At 45.0% G+C, this 17,991-nt stretch overlaps 1 protein-coding gene across 1 annotated transcript in view; it reads left to right on the top strand.

Annotated features, from left to right (window-relative positions):
- bmp6 (bone morphogenetic protein 6) overlaps positions 1-17,991 on the top strand; it is a 29,664-nt gene that overhangs the window by 2,392 nt on the left and 9,281 nt on the right. Inside the window, exon 2 of the mRNA XM_064331217.1 lies at positions 13,932-14,124. Within this exon, the coding sequence (XP_064187287.1) occupies positions 13,932-14,124 (193 nt within the window). The remainder of the gene's footprint in view (positions 1-13,931; positions 14,125-17,991) is intronic.

Below are 17,991 nucleotides of genomic sequence, written 5' to 3'. Positions count from 1 at the left end.
ATGTGATGTAATCAAATGAATGAAACAAACTACCCAGTAAAACTGTCTTAATTTATGGCCCTCCAGAGTTTTTTTATTTGGTAAGCTGCAGCACAGAAGGGTAACATTGGAAAATCAAACAGAGGAAACATGGGCTGTTCTTATGTAAATATACAGCTACTTTAATGACTACTGTATGAGGATGCTGTCCCATTTTCAAGCTGGTGGGTGTGTATGTATTTATCATTAAGGATGAGTCAGTTGCTGCTGCATGTCTGTGTGTCTGCTTTTTTAAATCACGTCCTTTACAATATTTCACATTTCTTTCCAATTCAGGGTGCCCAGGGAGTATGTTGCCATCTCCCTAACAGTACACAGAGTGCTGACCACTTTGGAGACACAGAGTTCCTTGAATGTGATTGTAATTAATGTCATACAGGCCAAAAGGCTCCATCTGCTTTGCTAATACCACACAGGCTGACTTCTGTTTGTGTCTGCATGTGAAGGACTGACTTTGAATCATCTTGCACTGTGCCCAGGTGGGCCGAGAATTATTATTAGCGATGTTGGCTGTTGCCTCTTTTTTTGAACACGTCTGAGGATGACAGAATAACTGGCACATTTGAAGAACGCCATTGAGGTCTGCAGAGTGGCATAGAGGGACATTTGCTGGCCTCTGTCCCTGTCCTAAGAGTGTTATGGAGTGACACAGAGGGACATTTGCAGGGTACTGTTCATATCTTCAGAGTGATATAGAGTGACATAGGGGGACATTTGCAGGGTTCTGTCCCTGTCCTCAAAGTGATATACAATAGAGTGACATATAGGGACATTTGCAGGGCTCTGTCCATGTCCTCAGAGTGACATAGAGTGATTTAGAGGGACATTTGCAGGGCACTGTCCATGTCCTGTGTGTGACATAGAGGGACATTTTCAGGGCACTGTCCCTGTCCTAAGAGAAATATAGAATGGCATAGAGGGACATTTGCAGGGCAATGTCCATGTCCTCAGAGTGATATAGAGTGACATATAGGGACATTTTCAGGGCACAGAGGGATGGATAAATGGTTGCAGATAAATTCTCACCTAGACCCGCAAACAATGGTATTTTTATTTGGAAGTATTTCTATTTTTCTATTACTATTTTATGTGTCCAGACATCCTTTTTTGCTTATACTTTGTCTAGTGCTCCACAGAGGTAACTGCCTGTTACTAATTCATAGTGTGTTACTGTCTGAGTCTTATGGTCATTATAATGTCATTGATGTGGATGCGCCATTTACTCATTCCAAAAATACTTGTGGACTGTGTTTCCGGAAATATCCTTCCTTTTGTTTTGGATATAAAAACAGCATGCCCTTCCCAGCCTTGGGCAGTATGGAGGGTGCCCTGGTGGTGGTATGGTGAACAGATGCAATGCTGAATGTGAGTCATTCTCAGACATTCAACATGCCCAAACTTGCCCTGTTTCTGTGGTCTTAAGTGGCACGCTGCAATAAATGTCCCATCACTGCAGTCTGATGTACTAATGTGTGCGCCGTGGCAGTGCATGTGAGCTTAGCTGCAAAATATTTGGCAGTGATGTCACTGAAAGATTCCCTTCCTTGGTGGTATATTGTAATTGCTTGTGCAAGCGTGTATGGCTTAGGTGCTCTCTTTATTAACTTTCATTGCATTCATATTAACTCAATGAAAATGTAAATAATTAATATCACTCTCACATAGCTCGCTTGCAAAGTTTGGAGTTAAGCAGTTTGACAAATCATCTTCTTTGGTCAGTTAGATCGCACTGTTAAATTGGCTGAGACAGGATGAATGGTAGTAGCTATTTGAAGGAATTCCTTGATGAGGTTTGGCGGTACTGTAGCTGTGATTGTGTAACTGTGAGTTATGCTTTTTCGTAAACTCAGTTTGGCTAGTTAGTTTTAGTGCTTGCTGATCTTGCTGAACTGCGTTTGTGAAGATTCTTGCTTTTAGGCTAATTGTTAGTCAAAGTTAATATCTAATGTTGATTGAATCCCAGCCTGTTCCAATGTCACTTGCAGACAGAAACATGTTTTCCCAGCTCTGTCTTTGTCTCTGTAGATGAAAGAGTTCTCCAGCTGTTTGGTTCTCATGCAGTAGATGTACTTCTGCAAAGTAAATGGGCATTTGAGTTTTGCAGTGAATCCTGGTGTTTAGTTAAGGATCAGCATGCTTTCTCTCACCCTGTGAGATCACTTCATCCGTGATTAATTTGGATGTCAATTGACAAGGGGCCACCTCCTCTGTCCCAGTCTACCTGTTTTTTTTCCATACCTCACTGCACCATAACCAGTCAGGTGTCACTACCCCACTTAAGTGATGCACTGCTCCCCATGTGGAGGATTTATGCTCAGCAAGCACCTCTGTAATACTTAAAAGGTGACCGGGCGTGGAAAGGAGTGTTTCAGAAGATTAGCTGGGTTTGGAAAATCCCAGATTATTCTGAATCTTAGTGTTTTTTTTTTAAATACACAGAAGGATTTCCAAGTACTATGTCTATGTTTAAGGCGCCATTTATTCGCACCAGAATGTGTTCCAAAGTTGAGCAAATAATTAATTGGCTTTGATCAAGGAGTTAATTGTTTGATGCAGTGGGTGCTGTGTGCAGTTGTTCCTTTTTCGCGTTAGGCTTTATGGAATTATGAGAGAGGCATCTAAGAAGTGCTTGTGCACGTTGCAGAATGAAAGAACCTTTTCATACTGTGACTCAGCAACACAGATGAAGACAGGAAAAGAAAAACGTGTGTGAGTGTAATTTAAAAAAATGTAGCCAAGTTGTGGTGTCTGTCACTTTAAGAGAGCTTTGTATGGAAAACTCATATGCGATGCAGAGATGTTCAATACATCAGGACAACTGTTTGTATAATTGGAGCAGCTGGTTTTTTTGCCACATAGCTTGATAACTAGTAACTTACGAAAAGCTGAAGTGTTTTTTAATGCCGTAACTCAATACGTGGAATCATTTGTGTGTCCCTGGAGCGCTAAACCTTGTTGTACCTGTCTGTATAGTTTGAGCAGCCTTGTGAACCCATTACACACTTGATCTTTTTAACATTTGTGCCACTACAATTATGATGTTTATTTATTATTTTAACCTCATTGAGTGAATCTGGCCCTCTCTTCTCCCCTAATTCTTAGAGCTGTGGGGCAGTACTGCGAGTTAACGGAGAAAACCCGAGTGTCCCTGTGTATTTCTGTGCGCGTGCTCATCGCTCTTGCTACACTGTGTTTTTGATAGTGCTCAATCAGGGGGGCGTATCTCAGCTATCAGAGCTTGCTTGTGAAACTCTGATGCTATCGTTCCTTTTCGTGCCGTACGCGTCCCTCCTGACGAGATAAAGGTGTCGGAGCCGGGAGTGTGAAGCCGAGGTCGCAAGGATTCCGATCTCGTGTGCCGCTGTCTCGGTCTCTCGGAGCAGCGAACGCTCTCCCTCTTCAGAGACGCTGTGAGATCAGGTGAGGCGAGGGCAGGAGATAACGGGAGGACGCGGCACTCTCCCGACAGTTAACGATCCGCAGAGGAGCGCTGATAACGCCAACGGAACACCTGAGTACACGCCGTTTGCACATATCGTCTCCTGTGTAGGCATGCTGCAGTGTTTGCACGAGCGCTCGGCACGGAAGCCTCTGATTGGTGGCTGGTGGTGCTATGATGACCTCGGGCACGGCTGTTGTTGAGGAGGGAAACCAGGTACGCTGTCCCAGGCCCTAGTGAAGGAGGGGGGGGGCGCTATGGTCTGTAAACTTGTGGTAAATATAATTGAATGCTACACACAGTGAAAACTTTGCCCTTGTCTGCTGTAGATTGTTGTACCTGCTTTGGGCGTGTCTTGTCATCGGCCTGTTGCTGGGCTGCTGTGTGTCCTCAGCTGTCCCTCCCTCTGTGTGGGCAGAAAGCTTCAGAGACGGGAGAGGGGAGCGGTCCCCAGGGCCGCACGTGCTCCTCGCAGTCCGCTGCAGTCAGTCAGGGGAACAGAGGGGCCACACCGCCGGTCAGGAGCCCGATTCCCCGAAACGGACCGGGCTGCGCTCGCTGTGCGAGGGGAGACTAGGAGGGGTGCTGCCACATCACCCAGGCCTGCGGGGCTAGCTGCACTGCAGACAGGCAGAGCGTCCAGGCGCTCGGGTTTACCCAGTTCAGCGTAGCATTTAGCAAGCCCCCAGAGAGGAAAATACCCTGCATTATTCTCACCTCAGTGCTCTGCGCTGACAGAGCTTTAGGGTGCCGCTCAGGAACGTGTCTCATGAAGTAAAGCTAAACTCTGCGTTCACACCACTGCTGCGATGAAAGCAAGTCAGGAAGTGTGTCTTACTGTGTTTCCTTATTAAGAAAGGCCATATAAATACAGCCAAACACAAATCATAACTAAATGTGGGTAAATATATCATCATTGTTGAATTCTATGTGTATAATGAGGATTATGAGGATGATTATTATTTCAAATGATTATAGTTTATAAAAATTATGTAATTTGAATTGATGCAAGTTATGCTTGTTCAGTCACTTGCAACAAATGACAAAAATATACGCAATAATAGACAATGATGGTGACAATAACTGAATGTGCCGCATTGGGGTTGGAGTGAAAGCCTACAGGACGTAGATCACCAGGAACCGGGTTGGGCAGCCCTGTTCTATACCCATCTGTTCTTCCCATCCCCCTGTACTTCCCATGATGGACTCCCTCAGAAGTGGTGAAAGGGGAAATAAATGTGACCACTAGGACACGGTCACATGAACTGTGAGCTCGTTTGTGGAGGGTGTGCTTACTCACCTACTTTCCCACCAGAAAAGGGGAGGATAGGAGCATGAGCTCTCTCTTCCCCTCTCTGCCCCCCCGGCTCGGCCCTTCGCTTTTACAGCCTCCCCTCTGAAGAGTTATGGCGTCCCAGTGCCATAGGTGTTGTGTGTCTTGAGTCAACACGTCCTGGGTGGGTTGATGCGAAGCAGCTGGGTTTGCCCCTGAGATCGGCACGCTCTGCCGTCTGCCGGGCCGGGGGGCCTACCGGCTGCGGGCGCGCGCCCAGACCTTGCCTGGCCCCCCAGGGGTGACGCCGTGCGCTTCTGAGGGGCCTTCATTTCACAACAAAACTTCTCTTCACATGATGCAGATGCAGCAAACTGGACACATAAGGGATGGCTGGATGGAACCATATTTGAATGAACCCTTTCAAGAGTAGTTGAAAAATTCCATGTCTGTGTTCTAGAACTCCATTGCTTTCAATTGCCAGCAGTGATTCAAATAGGAAAACTCTAATCTTACACCTTAAAGGATTAAATATGATGTTGACCTGCTGTGGTCTGGTCATTTGGTCACCAAAATGTTGAGTACTTACAAGGACATCTCACATAAAGAAGGCATTCACTTGTAGTGATTATGTTTAGATTGCTGTAAACGCCAGAAAAGTGTTACAGCTAAGTTTCACGACCACCTGGGACATAGCCACGTCACAGCACTAGCCAGCACCTCAGAGGTTGAGATGTATCTCCACTGAGTGAAGAAGGGGGCGCTGGGTGCATAAAGAGTGTCTCAAAGACTGAAAAATAAACACCAAGGCGCGGAGAAGGAAAGGCTCGTGGAGTGATGTCCGTGCCTCTGCAGATAAAAGATGGGGTCGTAACCCGCGTGCGGCCGCCCCCCCGCGGCAGACGCACCGTGGGACCGCTGGACCCCCGCAGGCCCGTTTTCTCAAGCCCGTTCCCCGGAGCAGGGGGACGTGCCTGAAAAAACAAGCCTTTTCTCACAACCAGCACGCCCAGCGCCGTGGAACCGGGGAGCCCGCTTTACGGGCCTGCGCTGACAAATTTATGAGCGCTGGGACGGCGGAGGGGGTGGCTCTCCAAACACGATACTGCGCGAGAAAACACGAGGAGATGAGCGCTGAGATGGAGGGTTATGGCGGCGGGCGAGCCGAGCCGCTCTGGCCTCCTCGCATTCCGCAGCCTGACGCTCTGTCTCTGTTCCACACGCTACGTGACCCTCTCTCGGACCGTAAACACTCTGCTTTGTTTACACGCGCTTATCTTCTGTGGGAAGAACGGACGCTAACACGCACACGGACACCAGGAAGCCGAGCCGGAACCCGATAGTTTGTCTACTGCGTTCCATCAGTTACCTTCCATTTAATATTTAATGATGATCTGTGTTTGGGTTGTTTTTTTTAAATTGATACATTTGCTGTCAGCCTCAATTCCAGATTTCATAATGTCTGTTAATGATAGACATATGTTTAAAATCAAAGCTTGCGCGTGGAACTGTTAAAACCCCTGATGCTGACAGAAAGATAGACCTGTCTTAATCTGTCGATGGCATCGTAGCACCTGCAGTGTTTTATTGCAGCCTGTCATGGCCTATCCTGAGACCCGAAAATGAGAGAAAGTGGGAGAGACTGTCCCTCTACCTCGCAAGTCTGGAATGCTCACCACCAATATTTTGACTTCTCTTTTGGAAACAGCTGCGTTTCCTTTTTCAAAGATATTTTTTCCTTATTTATCGGATCCCTTAGGAGGAATCCATCTCCCCCGTCTGACACTGGCTTCCTTCTCTAAATCTGCGTGCTCCTCTGCCCAGTGGACGCTCAGACACACACCTGCTGCTGCAGACACCAGATTGCTCTAGCAGGTCCCCCCTACAGGTCCTGCTCACCCCCCAACCCCCATCCTCTGGGACAGGGCCTTAGATGCCTCACCACAAAAACCCAAAGGCCAATAGAAGACCTGAACATCACTGACTTGGCAGGCTTTGAAAACAGCTTCCAAAAATGAGACATCTACACTGTTAGAAAATAGAAAGCATATAAATTATTTGTAGAGTGCATCTGTTTATTTTTTGTTTTGTTAATGTAAGCCAAATTTGAACATAGCTAGGGAGTCATTTTTTCACAGGGGTCAGTAGCTTGGGTCTGTTTGAAACCGGTGGTCATATCCTGATTTCATAATGGAAATTGCCCATAAAGATCTGAAACTTGGATGAAAGTTAATGGGCAAATAATGACCAATATGCATTCTGTATTTCTGAACAATCGTATTTTCATATGTTGCTGGCGTTACTTCAGGAAGCACATTCTGTTGAAGCTATCTAAACAGGGTGGCTTGATTTTATTGTGGTGTGTGCAGTGTGGCGGAAAAAGCAATGCCTGACCTTGCCAATGACAACATATAGATGCTGATATCAGCTGTGACTCTTTGGGTTCTGCCACAAGATAATAATGAAGATTACAGGTTGCGGTTGTCTTCAATGAAAAGGTCAAGCAGATAAATATTCCCCATTGATACAAAAAAGGAGCAATGAAATATACTGCCGTCAGACGCTGAGCTTGTAAACAATGTGTGTTCTTTGCCAGTCCTGTATATAGCTAAATAACAAATTTATGGTGCATTCATATTGTTTTGCAATATATTTTTGAGGTGAAAGGGATGCAATGCAAATTTAAATTTCCATAGTTATTTTGTCCTCCAGTGGCTTTTAATCATATTATGATGGCCATGTCATAGTGTTATTTGTTGACATGTAAAAGTAGGTTACAGTTGGTTTCATGATCGCAGCGTGTGGAACCCCAATTAGCCGGTAATGTCATTGGTGCTACAGGGTCATGGACACCTGCTGCAATGTCTCCCTGGAGCACACACTGCCCCTTTCATGCCCACATCTGCCTCCTCACTGCTGAAGATTGAAAAATCTCCCAGTGACAAGCAGGTATGAAGCTAAGAGTCTCCGTCAGTGAGGCTCCAGATAGTCGCCATGAGTACAGCTTGGAGCCACTGGCACGGACAGAAAAGGCATCTTTTATCGGCATCTTACCAGACCTGTAATGGTCACAAATTACCCATGTCTTTCATAGTCTTGGAGAGTTTGATATCTGCAGACAAATTGGATATGGATGGTGTGCCCAGTTTTTTTGTTGGGTGTTCAGTAGGGTTCATTTTCAGTTGGGCCTGTGGAGAAACATGACTGATTGCTTTGTTTTCCTTTTCTGTATAGTCTAGTTGTATTTTTTGTTGGTGGGACTTTGCAGGTCACAAACACTCCTGCACCCTGAGGATGAGCATGTGTGAATAAGTCATAAAACACACCAATAGCAAGAGTAATGGTGGATGTGAAACTGTACACCCTTCTCAAGCAGCTCAAGCTCTATAACTTATAATGCAAGTTTCACCAGAGCCCCATTCCTAAAATGGCTGCTTCCTCTGCCTTGGAAATAAATGACATCACATCTTGACCTGTGTACTATTCTGTTATTGGCATGACAGTCAAAGTGACAGCCAAATGTCAATGTAGCTATGTACTGTAGCTTTGGGTGAGTGGGGTGGGTAGGTTGAGGGGGTTTCTGTCTCCAACATGTGCTCATACTCCGTTTTCATTCCCACGGCAACGGAGGTGTAGCGGGCTCCCCCCGCGCGCCGCGGCCCTCCCCAGGCGAGGGTTTCTCGGCTGTGCGGAACGGGTTTGGGTCGTTCATAAACTCCGCTCCCTCCAAGCAACCCGCGCCTGACCCGACGCCTCCTCGCGGGCCGGCTTTGATCCGCGCCTCGGGTCGGCGAGGGGGATCAGAGCCCGTCAGACAACAAAGCGCCGTGGACAGTGGGACGTGGAAGCCCGCCCGGCGGGACGTTACGGGCGGCGGCGGTTTGGGGCCTCCTTTGAGGCGGATCCCAGCTTTGCTCTGAGGGATGTCTCGGAGATTACGACACTCGTGGAAAGCACGCTGTCAATGACAAGGATGAAGAAACGCGCTCGAGGCTTAGCCTCGGGAATGGATGCGTTGCGATGGTTTGAAGTGATCCGTAAAGCTTCCTTCATCAAGAGAAGCATGTTGAGGTGGAAAGATGTTGCAATGGCCCTTAGGGAGTTGGTAACCATTTTTGCCTATTTTGACTTGAGAAATCTTCCCAAACCAGGGTTGAATAGCTTCGTTTTAAACTGGTCTGTGCAAACCTTTAATTATGAACCCTAGTGCAATTAGTTACTGAGGAAGCTTTTGGGATGTGTGAGGAGGTCCCTGTAGAAGCTGTAAAATTTGAGAAATGCCTGAGAGCCTTGCAGTATAATTACATAAACACATCTAAATTCTTAAAATGCCTTGGGCAACAGTAGCTTTTATTAGTTTAACCAATGGAGACGTCTTTTTTCGAATCTCTGCGTCTGACTGTTTTGTGTGGTACAGAGATGTTTCTCTTAATTGAAGGGCTTGTTAAAAAGTGTGGATTTTCTTGCCTCCATTTGCAGTGGCACCAATTCCAGAATGAATAGGATACAACAAAATCTTAATTACAAAGCAGATTGTGCACATGATTTATGCAGTATAAGAAATACTTTATTTTAGTTGTTTTTTTGTTGTTGTTGAAATGTTTTTCACTGTTATACAGTGGAGAAGACGATGAAAAAATTTATCTGTTCTGTGATTCAGAAGACCACACTGCGTTTTGTGGATTTTTGGTGAAACAAATATGCTAATTTGCAACATTTAGGGTCAAATCGAATCTAACAATTTACCAGTTATATTTGTTGTTCAAAGTTAGGGCCAAAGTACATTGTGGCTAGGTTGAATCTGGCCTTTATAATCTAGATTCAGATGAAGATTAGACACAACTGAAAAATCTGAGGTTCTTTTTCAAAATAATAATATTTTGAAGTTAATCATAACAATTTGTCCCAGAAATGACCTGTACTCATGCAGCAAAACACATCGTCTCCGTCATCGGGGTGTTTTGCATTTTGAGATAATGCTTTCAACAAACGATGCTCTGATCACTCTATAATTCAAAACAGGAGTAAAAATGTGAGCAGCACAAACAGCTTTTTTCCCCATCCGAGCAGGGCGGTAGTAAGCGTTTTCGCAGTGAGGAACTGCAAGCATAAATAATCTTGCTTTTCCCCTGTCTTATAAGTTACTGAGAACTCTCCCCTCAGCCTTCCAGCACTGTACCGTTACTCAGCGTAAAAAGCTGCCCTCTTTTCCATTCATGCGTCCAGCTGTTTGCATCCAGGGATTCGCGCTCTTGTCACTGCTGTCGATACGTAGCGTTAGTGTTAGCCTCGCGCTCTTCTGGATGGCTCCTCCCTGCTTTAATTGTTTTAGGAAGGGGGGGGGCCCTAATGCCAAAATTCAGCAAAGAAAAATGCTGTTGTTTTTCTTTGTGGTTGCGGGTGGGTGGAAAAGACTAAATGTGGTCAAAGAATTAAATGCAAGCGACCGCTGAGCTCCTCCTGGGGATGCCGTGGAAAACATTTAATGTGAGGGCCGGTGCTGACCGCTGACCACAACCGCCCGCCTACCTCTCAACATCAGGATCATGAAACCGGAGCGCTGGGCCAGGAGGGGAAGCTCGGCGGTCGAACGCTTTGGTTCTTTGAACCTTTTTTGGAGTTGTTTTCATAGCTGGCCACTCGGGCTCCATCGCTGCTGCTCGGTTGAAGTGCTTCCTTTGCTAATGACAATAACACCGCGGCATGGAGACAGATGTTGCACAGGTGGAAACGAGAGAACGGAGCCCCACACCTGTCCTTCCCCCGCGCGGCAGCGATGACTCATGAGCCACGTTCTGGCTGCTCCCAGGTTGCATTCTTTCGCAGATTAGCCGAGGCGCTCCGCCGCGGCTCTGCGGTCGTGCTACGTGTGTGGGAGCCCGAATCTCGGCAGCCCACAGAAACTGTCCCATTGCCAGCTGTCTTACTGTTTAGCTGCCTCTGATATTGACACTGGACATGGATGCTGCGAGCCCTCACAATGCTGGCTAAATGTAGGACCCTGCACATTCTGGCTAGATTATCTCAATCTGTTCTTCTGCACTTGAGGCTGTTATTAGACACATATTATGCCATTTGCTCAGTGTTGCTTCAATCCATTGTAAAAGGTCAACTGTCAGTCAGACATTTGTTTCAGGCACCTCTCCGTTAAAATACTGCACAAACCGGTGTTTGTACCTGAGTAGCGTGTGCACATTCATCCACATTAAAATGTGCAGTGTTAAATCATCTCTGACGGAGTACATTTTACTCTGATAGAGTACAGTCAGGCCCTCTTGGACTCTGTTACTGTTACATTAAGGGCAATTGGGAGGCTCATCCTGTTGAGGCTCTGTTCTAGTGCATGGCTGTGCCGCATGGTCCGGTAATGAAAGTGGACCATCCCAGTGCCAGCTGTGGCCAGTAGCCCCACAGGGCGGCACACAGTTGCCTCCTGTGTCACCCAGGGAAGGGAGGGTTTCATTCGGCCAGCAAGACTGCGTCTCATGACACACCGCTGATCCCCGCTGATCTATCGGGCTTCGGCGATTTAATCAGTTAACTTGCACATGCAAGTGTCTTCCTCCAGCTCATGTCTGTGCAAGCCAGACTCGTGAAATATGGTAGAATACTGAATGGGAGTAGAGCACACACTTGACTGCACTGTCCTGAAACAAGAGCAGAGGATGCAGAAATGAGCACTTCTAAAAATATGATAGGGCTTTCCAAAACTGAAGAGAAAAGAGGGTTAAGGCATTTAAAACAAAAAAAAAACAGAAAACAAATGCTGCACAAACAGACCTCACCACTAAAAACCCAACTCCCCCAAGGCCCTTTTTACGAACTGTCTTTGCCTCAGATTAATGACATATTTTCCTCTTTGTAATCACCCTTTAATTTAATCCTGCAGCTCAACTTTCACCCACCCATTCATTTCTGAAGCCGTAAACATTCCTGCCTTTTATTAGACGCTCAGGAATGCACTACTGTACCTTCAGAGCGCTCGACAGAGGAGTAATCCCTAAGTGGGCTGTCAGCTCCCATTTGCACCTTGCAATTGGGAAGGAGTGCGGTTTGCTCGTTTCACTTTGTGGCAATCGCGCGTGCTGTGAGGTCGTTGCCTCTTTCACCTCTGTTTCAGTGAGTCTGCACATACAGATTTCACTTGTAATGTTGTACAGTGCCGAATAACTATTCAGACCAAAACCCAATTACTTCAAGTTGGAGTATGGAGACTTACTTTAGAATTAGCTACAGTGTGCTTTAAGCACCTCTTCTCCCACTTCATGCTGCAAATCCTGCACATCTAGGATATTTCATTGGTCGCTGTTTCTGTCTTTTACTTCGATGCATGGATCAAAAATGCTCCATTGACAAATGTTCTGGTTGAACTCAATCAAGGTACCAAAGATATTCTAAAAGAACATTGAGGTGGTCTAAAAAGAAATGTTGAAAGAGTCACTGAAATTTGGTGTAGGTTTGAAATATTTTTACAAATATTATGTTTCTTTTGTGCCATTGATTTCATTTGCCTGTTTGCTTTCCTTAGTTCTTAGTTGTGTTGACCGAAAACTTGACTTGACTTGAAACCTTTATTGCAGGGAAGTCCCACTGAGACCAAGGTCTCTTTTTCAGAGGAGTCCTGATTACAATATAAACATTTACAGTGACAGTTTTACAAAACATAAATTATCATAAACATTCTTTAATGGCTGTTTTTTAAATGAAAAACTGTTAGAAGAATTTCCAAAGGACAAAAGTGTGTCCTGAGGAGGAAGTATCTGTGCATGCCATGCTACTGCGATATTTTATCTTTCTCATTGTAGTTAAAACTATTGTGAGCGTGCAGGTCGTCTGTGGAGGTGTTTGCTCCAGATTTTCCAGGGCTTTTGTCAATGCATCTCAGAAAACCTGTACCTTTGGAAGGACATTAGGTAACTGATAAAGGAAAGTCGACCCTTCATTTGCTGGCCCGTAAGTCTGGACCTAGTGAGGCGTGTCCCCCACCTTGGATTGGGGTGGATTCAGTCAAAAAGCCGAGTGGCCGTGAGGGAGCTTGCTGGTGCTGCTCCTGCACATGGGCAGGTTGGTCAATGTTAGCCAGTCAATTAGGCCTGGCGCTGTGGGATTCGGTCCTGCTGAGAGGACCCCTGCGCCCTGGTGAAAACCTCTGGAGTGCACCGTGCTGCTAATTAGGAACACATGCTCGTGGAGATTCTTCAGTGTCTGCTCGAAGGGCAAAGATCTGGGGAATTCCTCCCGCAAGCCCGGCCCTCCTCTGGCCTGCTACCGTAATTCATCACACAGGGAAGTCTCTATGAACTCAGACACACTCCCTCCACCACCCCCAGCCCCATCACTGCGCTCTGCAGTTTAATTTGCACGTACTCTGGGTTCTGAGGAGGGCTGGGCAGAAGTGTGGGCTCCGCTCCTTGTGGGCGGGATGGAGATCCGATTATGGCAGGACACTTCCTCTTGCTTTTGGTGGCGGGCGTCTGGCCGGACTTATGCGGTGTGAAATGCGGCCACTTGGCTGGCCTGTGTGCATGCGTGCATCAGCATTGTCTGATGGGAGAAGTTTGGTAAGGTTCCTGCTTCATTTCTCTCTGCCCTCTGAATTAGAGTTAAGACTTAACTCTGAGGGAACAGGTGCTTTTCATATGAACCAGATCTGTAGGGAAGCACCATAAAGTTGAACCAAATTTTTATTGAAATGTAGTCAAATTACACTGCATTAACAGATTAAATTAACAGATTAAATTTAAATGATGATTAAAATAGTTTCTTCACCTAACTAGCTTCATTCTGATAAGGAAGTTCCTTCCATTAACTGGGTGTTCTCAATTGTATAAAAGTATATAAAGGGTAAGCTTATTGTGAATCGCACAATAACAGAAATGGTCAAGTATTAATCGTGTGAAAATCCAGAAACTTCATATTGTAGTACGCTGTACTTTTTGCATCTGTATTATGTACTAATCTGCAGGACAATTTGGCTGCATAATAAATAAAAAATGATAAACATATAGGAAAGGGCTACTATGTGACAGTAAGTGTAATTGTACTGATTATTTAAAACTACTATAGTGAAGTTTTTGTACTTGATAGTCACTTATGCACAACCTGACATACAAGGTGGTTATTAGCAAACCGCGGCGTCTGCAGCACCAATGTGCCCCTGTCGCTTTGTCTTTTGCACAGTGGAGTACGACCGAGAGCTCTCACCACAGCGGCGGCATCACAAGGAGTTCAAATTCAACCTGTCCCAGATCCCCGAGGGAGAGGCCGTCACTGCCTCAGAGTTCCGCCTCTACAAGGAGTGTGTCAGCCAGGCCTTCAAGAACGAGACCTTCCTCATCACCGTCTACCAAGTGGTGCAGGAGCGCCCGGGCAGGTAGGGATGCCTGGCGTGCGTCAGTCGCCCACTGGCAGCTGTCTCCATGTTTGGTCTGTCTACAGAGGAGCAAAATTCAGCAGCTTTCTAGTCCGTTTTTGCCACTTCTAACATTAATATTAATCTCTGTTCTATTACTGGGTGCAACATGTTTTTGATATCATTATTATGAAATGAAACTTGTGTGGTTTGCTTCATGAGTGTCCTGATTAGTGAACTAGGTTTCTTTGCAGGAATAGTTTAATTTCTTCTCTTCCTGATTTGATACCCTCTACAAACAGTGTTTATTAAATCTCATAGGTATGGCTGGAGTGAATGGTGAGATGCAGAGATTAAACTGCATTTTACACGTATTCGTACTCACATATAAGGAATTAATTTTTATTGAGTTTTCGATGCATGGTGAGATCACCCTTGCTGATTTGTGGGATTGTGCTGGTGATCAGATGTATAGTAGCACTCAGGGACGCTCTGGTGAACCCCACTATGACCTGAGGGGCAGGGCTCTGACTGAGGGCCTGAGCCCTCCAGTGCTGATGAGGCGTTCAGCGACGGACACAAAGGGAACGGGCCTCTTATCGAGCGGGATCAGTCAGGCGGGGTCAGCTGTGAAAAATGAAGTAATTCAATTAACACCTCCTGCCAGGCTGGATTGAGGAGAGGTCAGAACTCACCCAGGGGCTATAAGGAAATGTGGGAAATGCGTTAAGGATGGACGTTTCCGTCGAAATCATGCAGTCATTTGGAAAGCAGTCAAAATGCTGATGTACTCGGGTTTAAATCTGTTTGCGGGGACTCCACTTTAGGAAAGTGCATCTTCTGTCTTTTTATTCATCCATCCGTTTTATTGTTTTTTTTTTGTTATTTTAGCATCATCTTTCCTCTCTTTGTGCAGACCTAGTGGAACACTATTTTGTTGTATAGATGGGTGACACTGGGTGGAGTTTGCTCATTTTTTGTTTCCTTGTTATGCTATAACTTTCTTAAACTGTGGGTGTCCGAATCTTTGATCTTTGACAAACAAGTTTATGACTACTATTTTGTGTAACTCATACAGCTTGAAGAATGTACTAAAATGTATGATAGTCATTTCTCTGTAATTAACAAAAGAACATTGAATGTGCTTTATTTCTCAATTTCAATACAAGCACATATGGTTGTATTGAATCTGAGTCTTGAGACAAAATAACTTATAAGAACTTCTCATTTCTAAAACATTTCAAACAACGCTCTGTTTTGCTCTGTAAATGTGAGCACAGGCATCCAAGCACAGTTAAAATAAGCTTTTTAACTTTTGGAGTTCATGGATCTAGACTTTAGGCTCTTCAGATGAAGTTAAAACACACACAGCAGGAAGGCAGTGTTCTCTTGCCATTTATTACGCGTTAGAGAGTGGGTTCTCCTGAGTCAGGATTGATAGTGTTGTGAGTTCTGCAAAGGGCCTTCTTGCTGAAGGAGACATTCTTCCAGCTCTGGTTTTTGCAGTGTATTTTATTTTGCAGATGCTTCTTAACCACAACAGTTTCAGAAATAGCCTGACTGTGTAGTCCCAAAAAGAGCTAGGCGCAACACACGTCCAGCGTTTACACTGTGGCCAGTGGGATGGACATCCCGCCTAACCGGCCAATGAGACTGCGGGTTGTTATTTACGCTGTAGACACAAGTAACAATGGACCCCAAAGCATGCAGTATTTCAGCGGCAAGTTCATTGTTTGCTGTAGAAACCACTGAGTGCATGCAGTCATGAGTCAATTTTTATTTTATTTTATGGACTGTGTTTTTAGGTGTGCCTTTTCCTCAGTTCTTTTCCAAATCCAGAGCAATTTGCCATCGCTTAATCAAATCAGACTATAGGTTTCATTTGGCGCTCATTTGTGTGTGACTATTGTATGACTATGTCCTTATCATCAAATTTTACTCTGTTTCTTATGGGTATCATGGTGTACTTATTCACCGCACTCCTTGATCTTTACAATAACCTGTCTGTTCTCTGCTACTGCTAGTATGTGCCTTTTATTTTTAGAGATATTTAGAGATAAAAGGGGTCATGTATCTCCAATTACTGTATTATTGTAGGGGTTCACTTACCTTGAAGCAAATTACAGCTTGTTTCACTGAGTTGGAGAACCATGCTTTGTGCTTGCAAACCCCAAATATTTTGAGGAATGCATATGCATTTGGTGACAAACAGATTAATTTGCAAGTTTGTGAGGGCTTACAGTCGTAATTGCTTTAATTATAGCCCTTAATCCTTAATAAGTACATTGGTAGGAAAAAGCCAGAGTGCTAACAGATGTTTAACAGATTGCACTAGTTCAGACCCACTGGCATGTACTGATCCAGTAATCCACAAAACAAAGTGACATGAGTGAATAGCCCTGTGCATGGGTAATCTACTCCCTGTTTCGGTTGTGTAAAACACAAGTGTTTTTGACCAGACGCCTTTCACTGTTTTATCTGCAAAAGGTACTCTGTTGTCAGACGCCTTTCACTGTTTTATCTGCAAAAGGTACTCTGTTGTAGGTATTTATATCTAACCTTCGTTATGATAGTTGATAGATGTATAATATGACAATATATGATTTACAAAACAGTTAATTATACATTGGGTCGTGAATATGTGCTTAGTCAGTTTTAAGATTTTATTTTATTTTTATTTTGTATGAAAACATTTACCACATCTTATGGAAGACTGACTATTCTACATGAAGTTGGAGTTAAATTGAACATCATTGTGAAAATTATGCCTTCAAACATACTATTCTTTCCAAACTGCTTCTCTCTCTCTCTCTCTTTCTCTTCCTCCCTCCCTCTCTCTCTCTCTCTCCCTCCCTCACTCACTCTCTCTTACTGTCTGGAATCATTGGGTTGTTTATGCAAGGCTATAGTCTGTACTGCACTGTAAAGCTATTCAGTTGCCTTGCTGTATGTGGAAAATTCTGTGGAACATATGTTAGGAAAAGGCAAGCTAGCTAAGGGGGTACTGCCCAAAAAAGGGTGTATTTTACAGCAGCCATTGACAAGGGCAGTAAAGTGACACATGACCATATTATTCCAGTTAATTGAAGTAGTCAATAACAAACTTTACAGTAGAGGTTTTAGTGCCCTGTATCCCCTTCCCCTCAGGCTGACCCCTCAGCCCGGCCCAGACGACTGAACGCTGGTTTAAATCCACGTGAGTCAGCAGCAGCGGCCTCCTCACGCAGAGCTGAACGTGTGAACCGGGGGCGGGATGGGGGGGTGCGCGTCGCCCATGTCATATGGAACCCTTCACAAAACGCCCTAATTAATGACCAATAAAAAAGCAGAAAGGCCTACTGATGCATGACTTCAGGAGAATTCCCAGAACACCTGTGCTACGGCGCTCTTTGAAGTTGGGCTGTAAGGAGGTTCACAGCCCTGTTGTGTGTGATTACTTTAATGGGGGCTGACCTTTTTTCGCCATTCACTCACCAAAACCAACACAGTACTTTAAGTACAGTTAAAATGAGGAGGAACCTTGGGGTAGGAATTGGGGAGTGGTGGGGTGAGGGCACTTACTGTTACTTGCCAAAAAGTAATGTCTAATTCCAGTTAACTATGTTTGGGAAAAAAACATTGTTAGCAGCAAACAGAATATGGTGACGTGTGTACAAATGAATGCATTGCGCTTGCTTCTCGTACTAAATAAAATTAGGTTTGATGGGAAGAGGCGCCACTGCCAAGAGGTTAGTTCATAGCCGCTAATTCCACTGTCCCTGTGTCCTCTAAGGTATGTCCGTTGGACCCGTGGGGAACAGGGCTACTTCCCGAGGGGTGTGTTGCTCACTTGGACCTTCTTGAGCCTCCCCTGGTTCAGATGATAATCTGTGAAATGGCATTACTTGT

The sequence above is a fragment of the Anguilla rostrata genome, chromosome 4, assembly GCF_018555375.3.
Source record: "Anguilla rostrata isolate EN2019 chromosome 4, ASM1855537v3, whole genome shotgun sequence".
In the NCBI taxonomy this organism is placed as follows: domain Eukaryota; kingdom Metazoa; phylum Chordata; class Actinopteri; order Anguilliformes; family Anguillidae; genus Anguilla; species Anguilla rostrata.
Note: the sequence above shows the minus strand (reverse complement) of the source record. Positions and strands in the feature narration are given on the sequence as shown.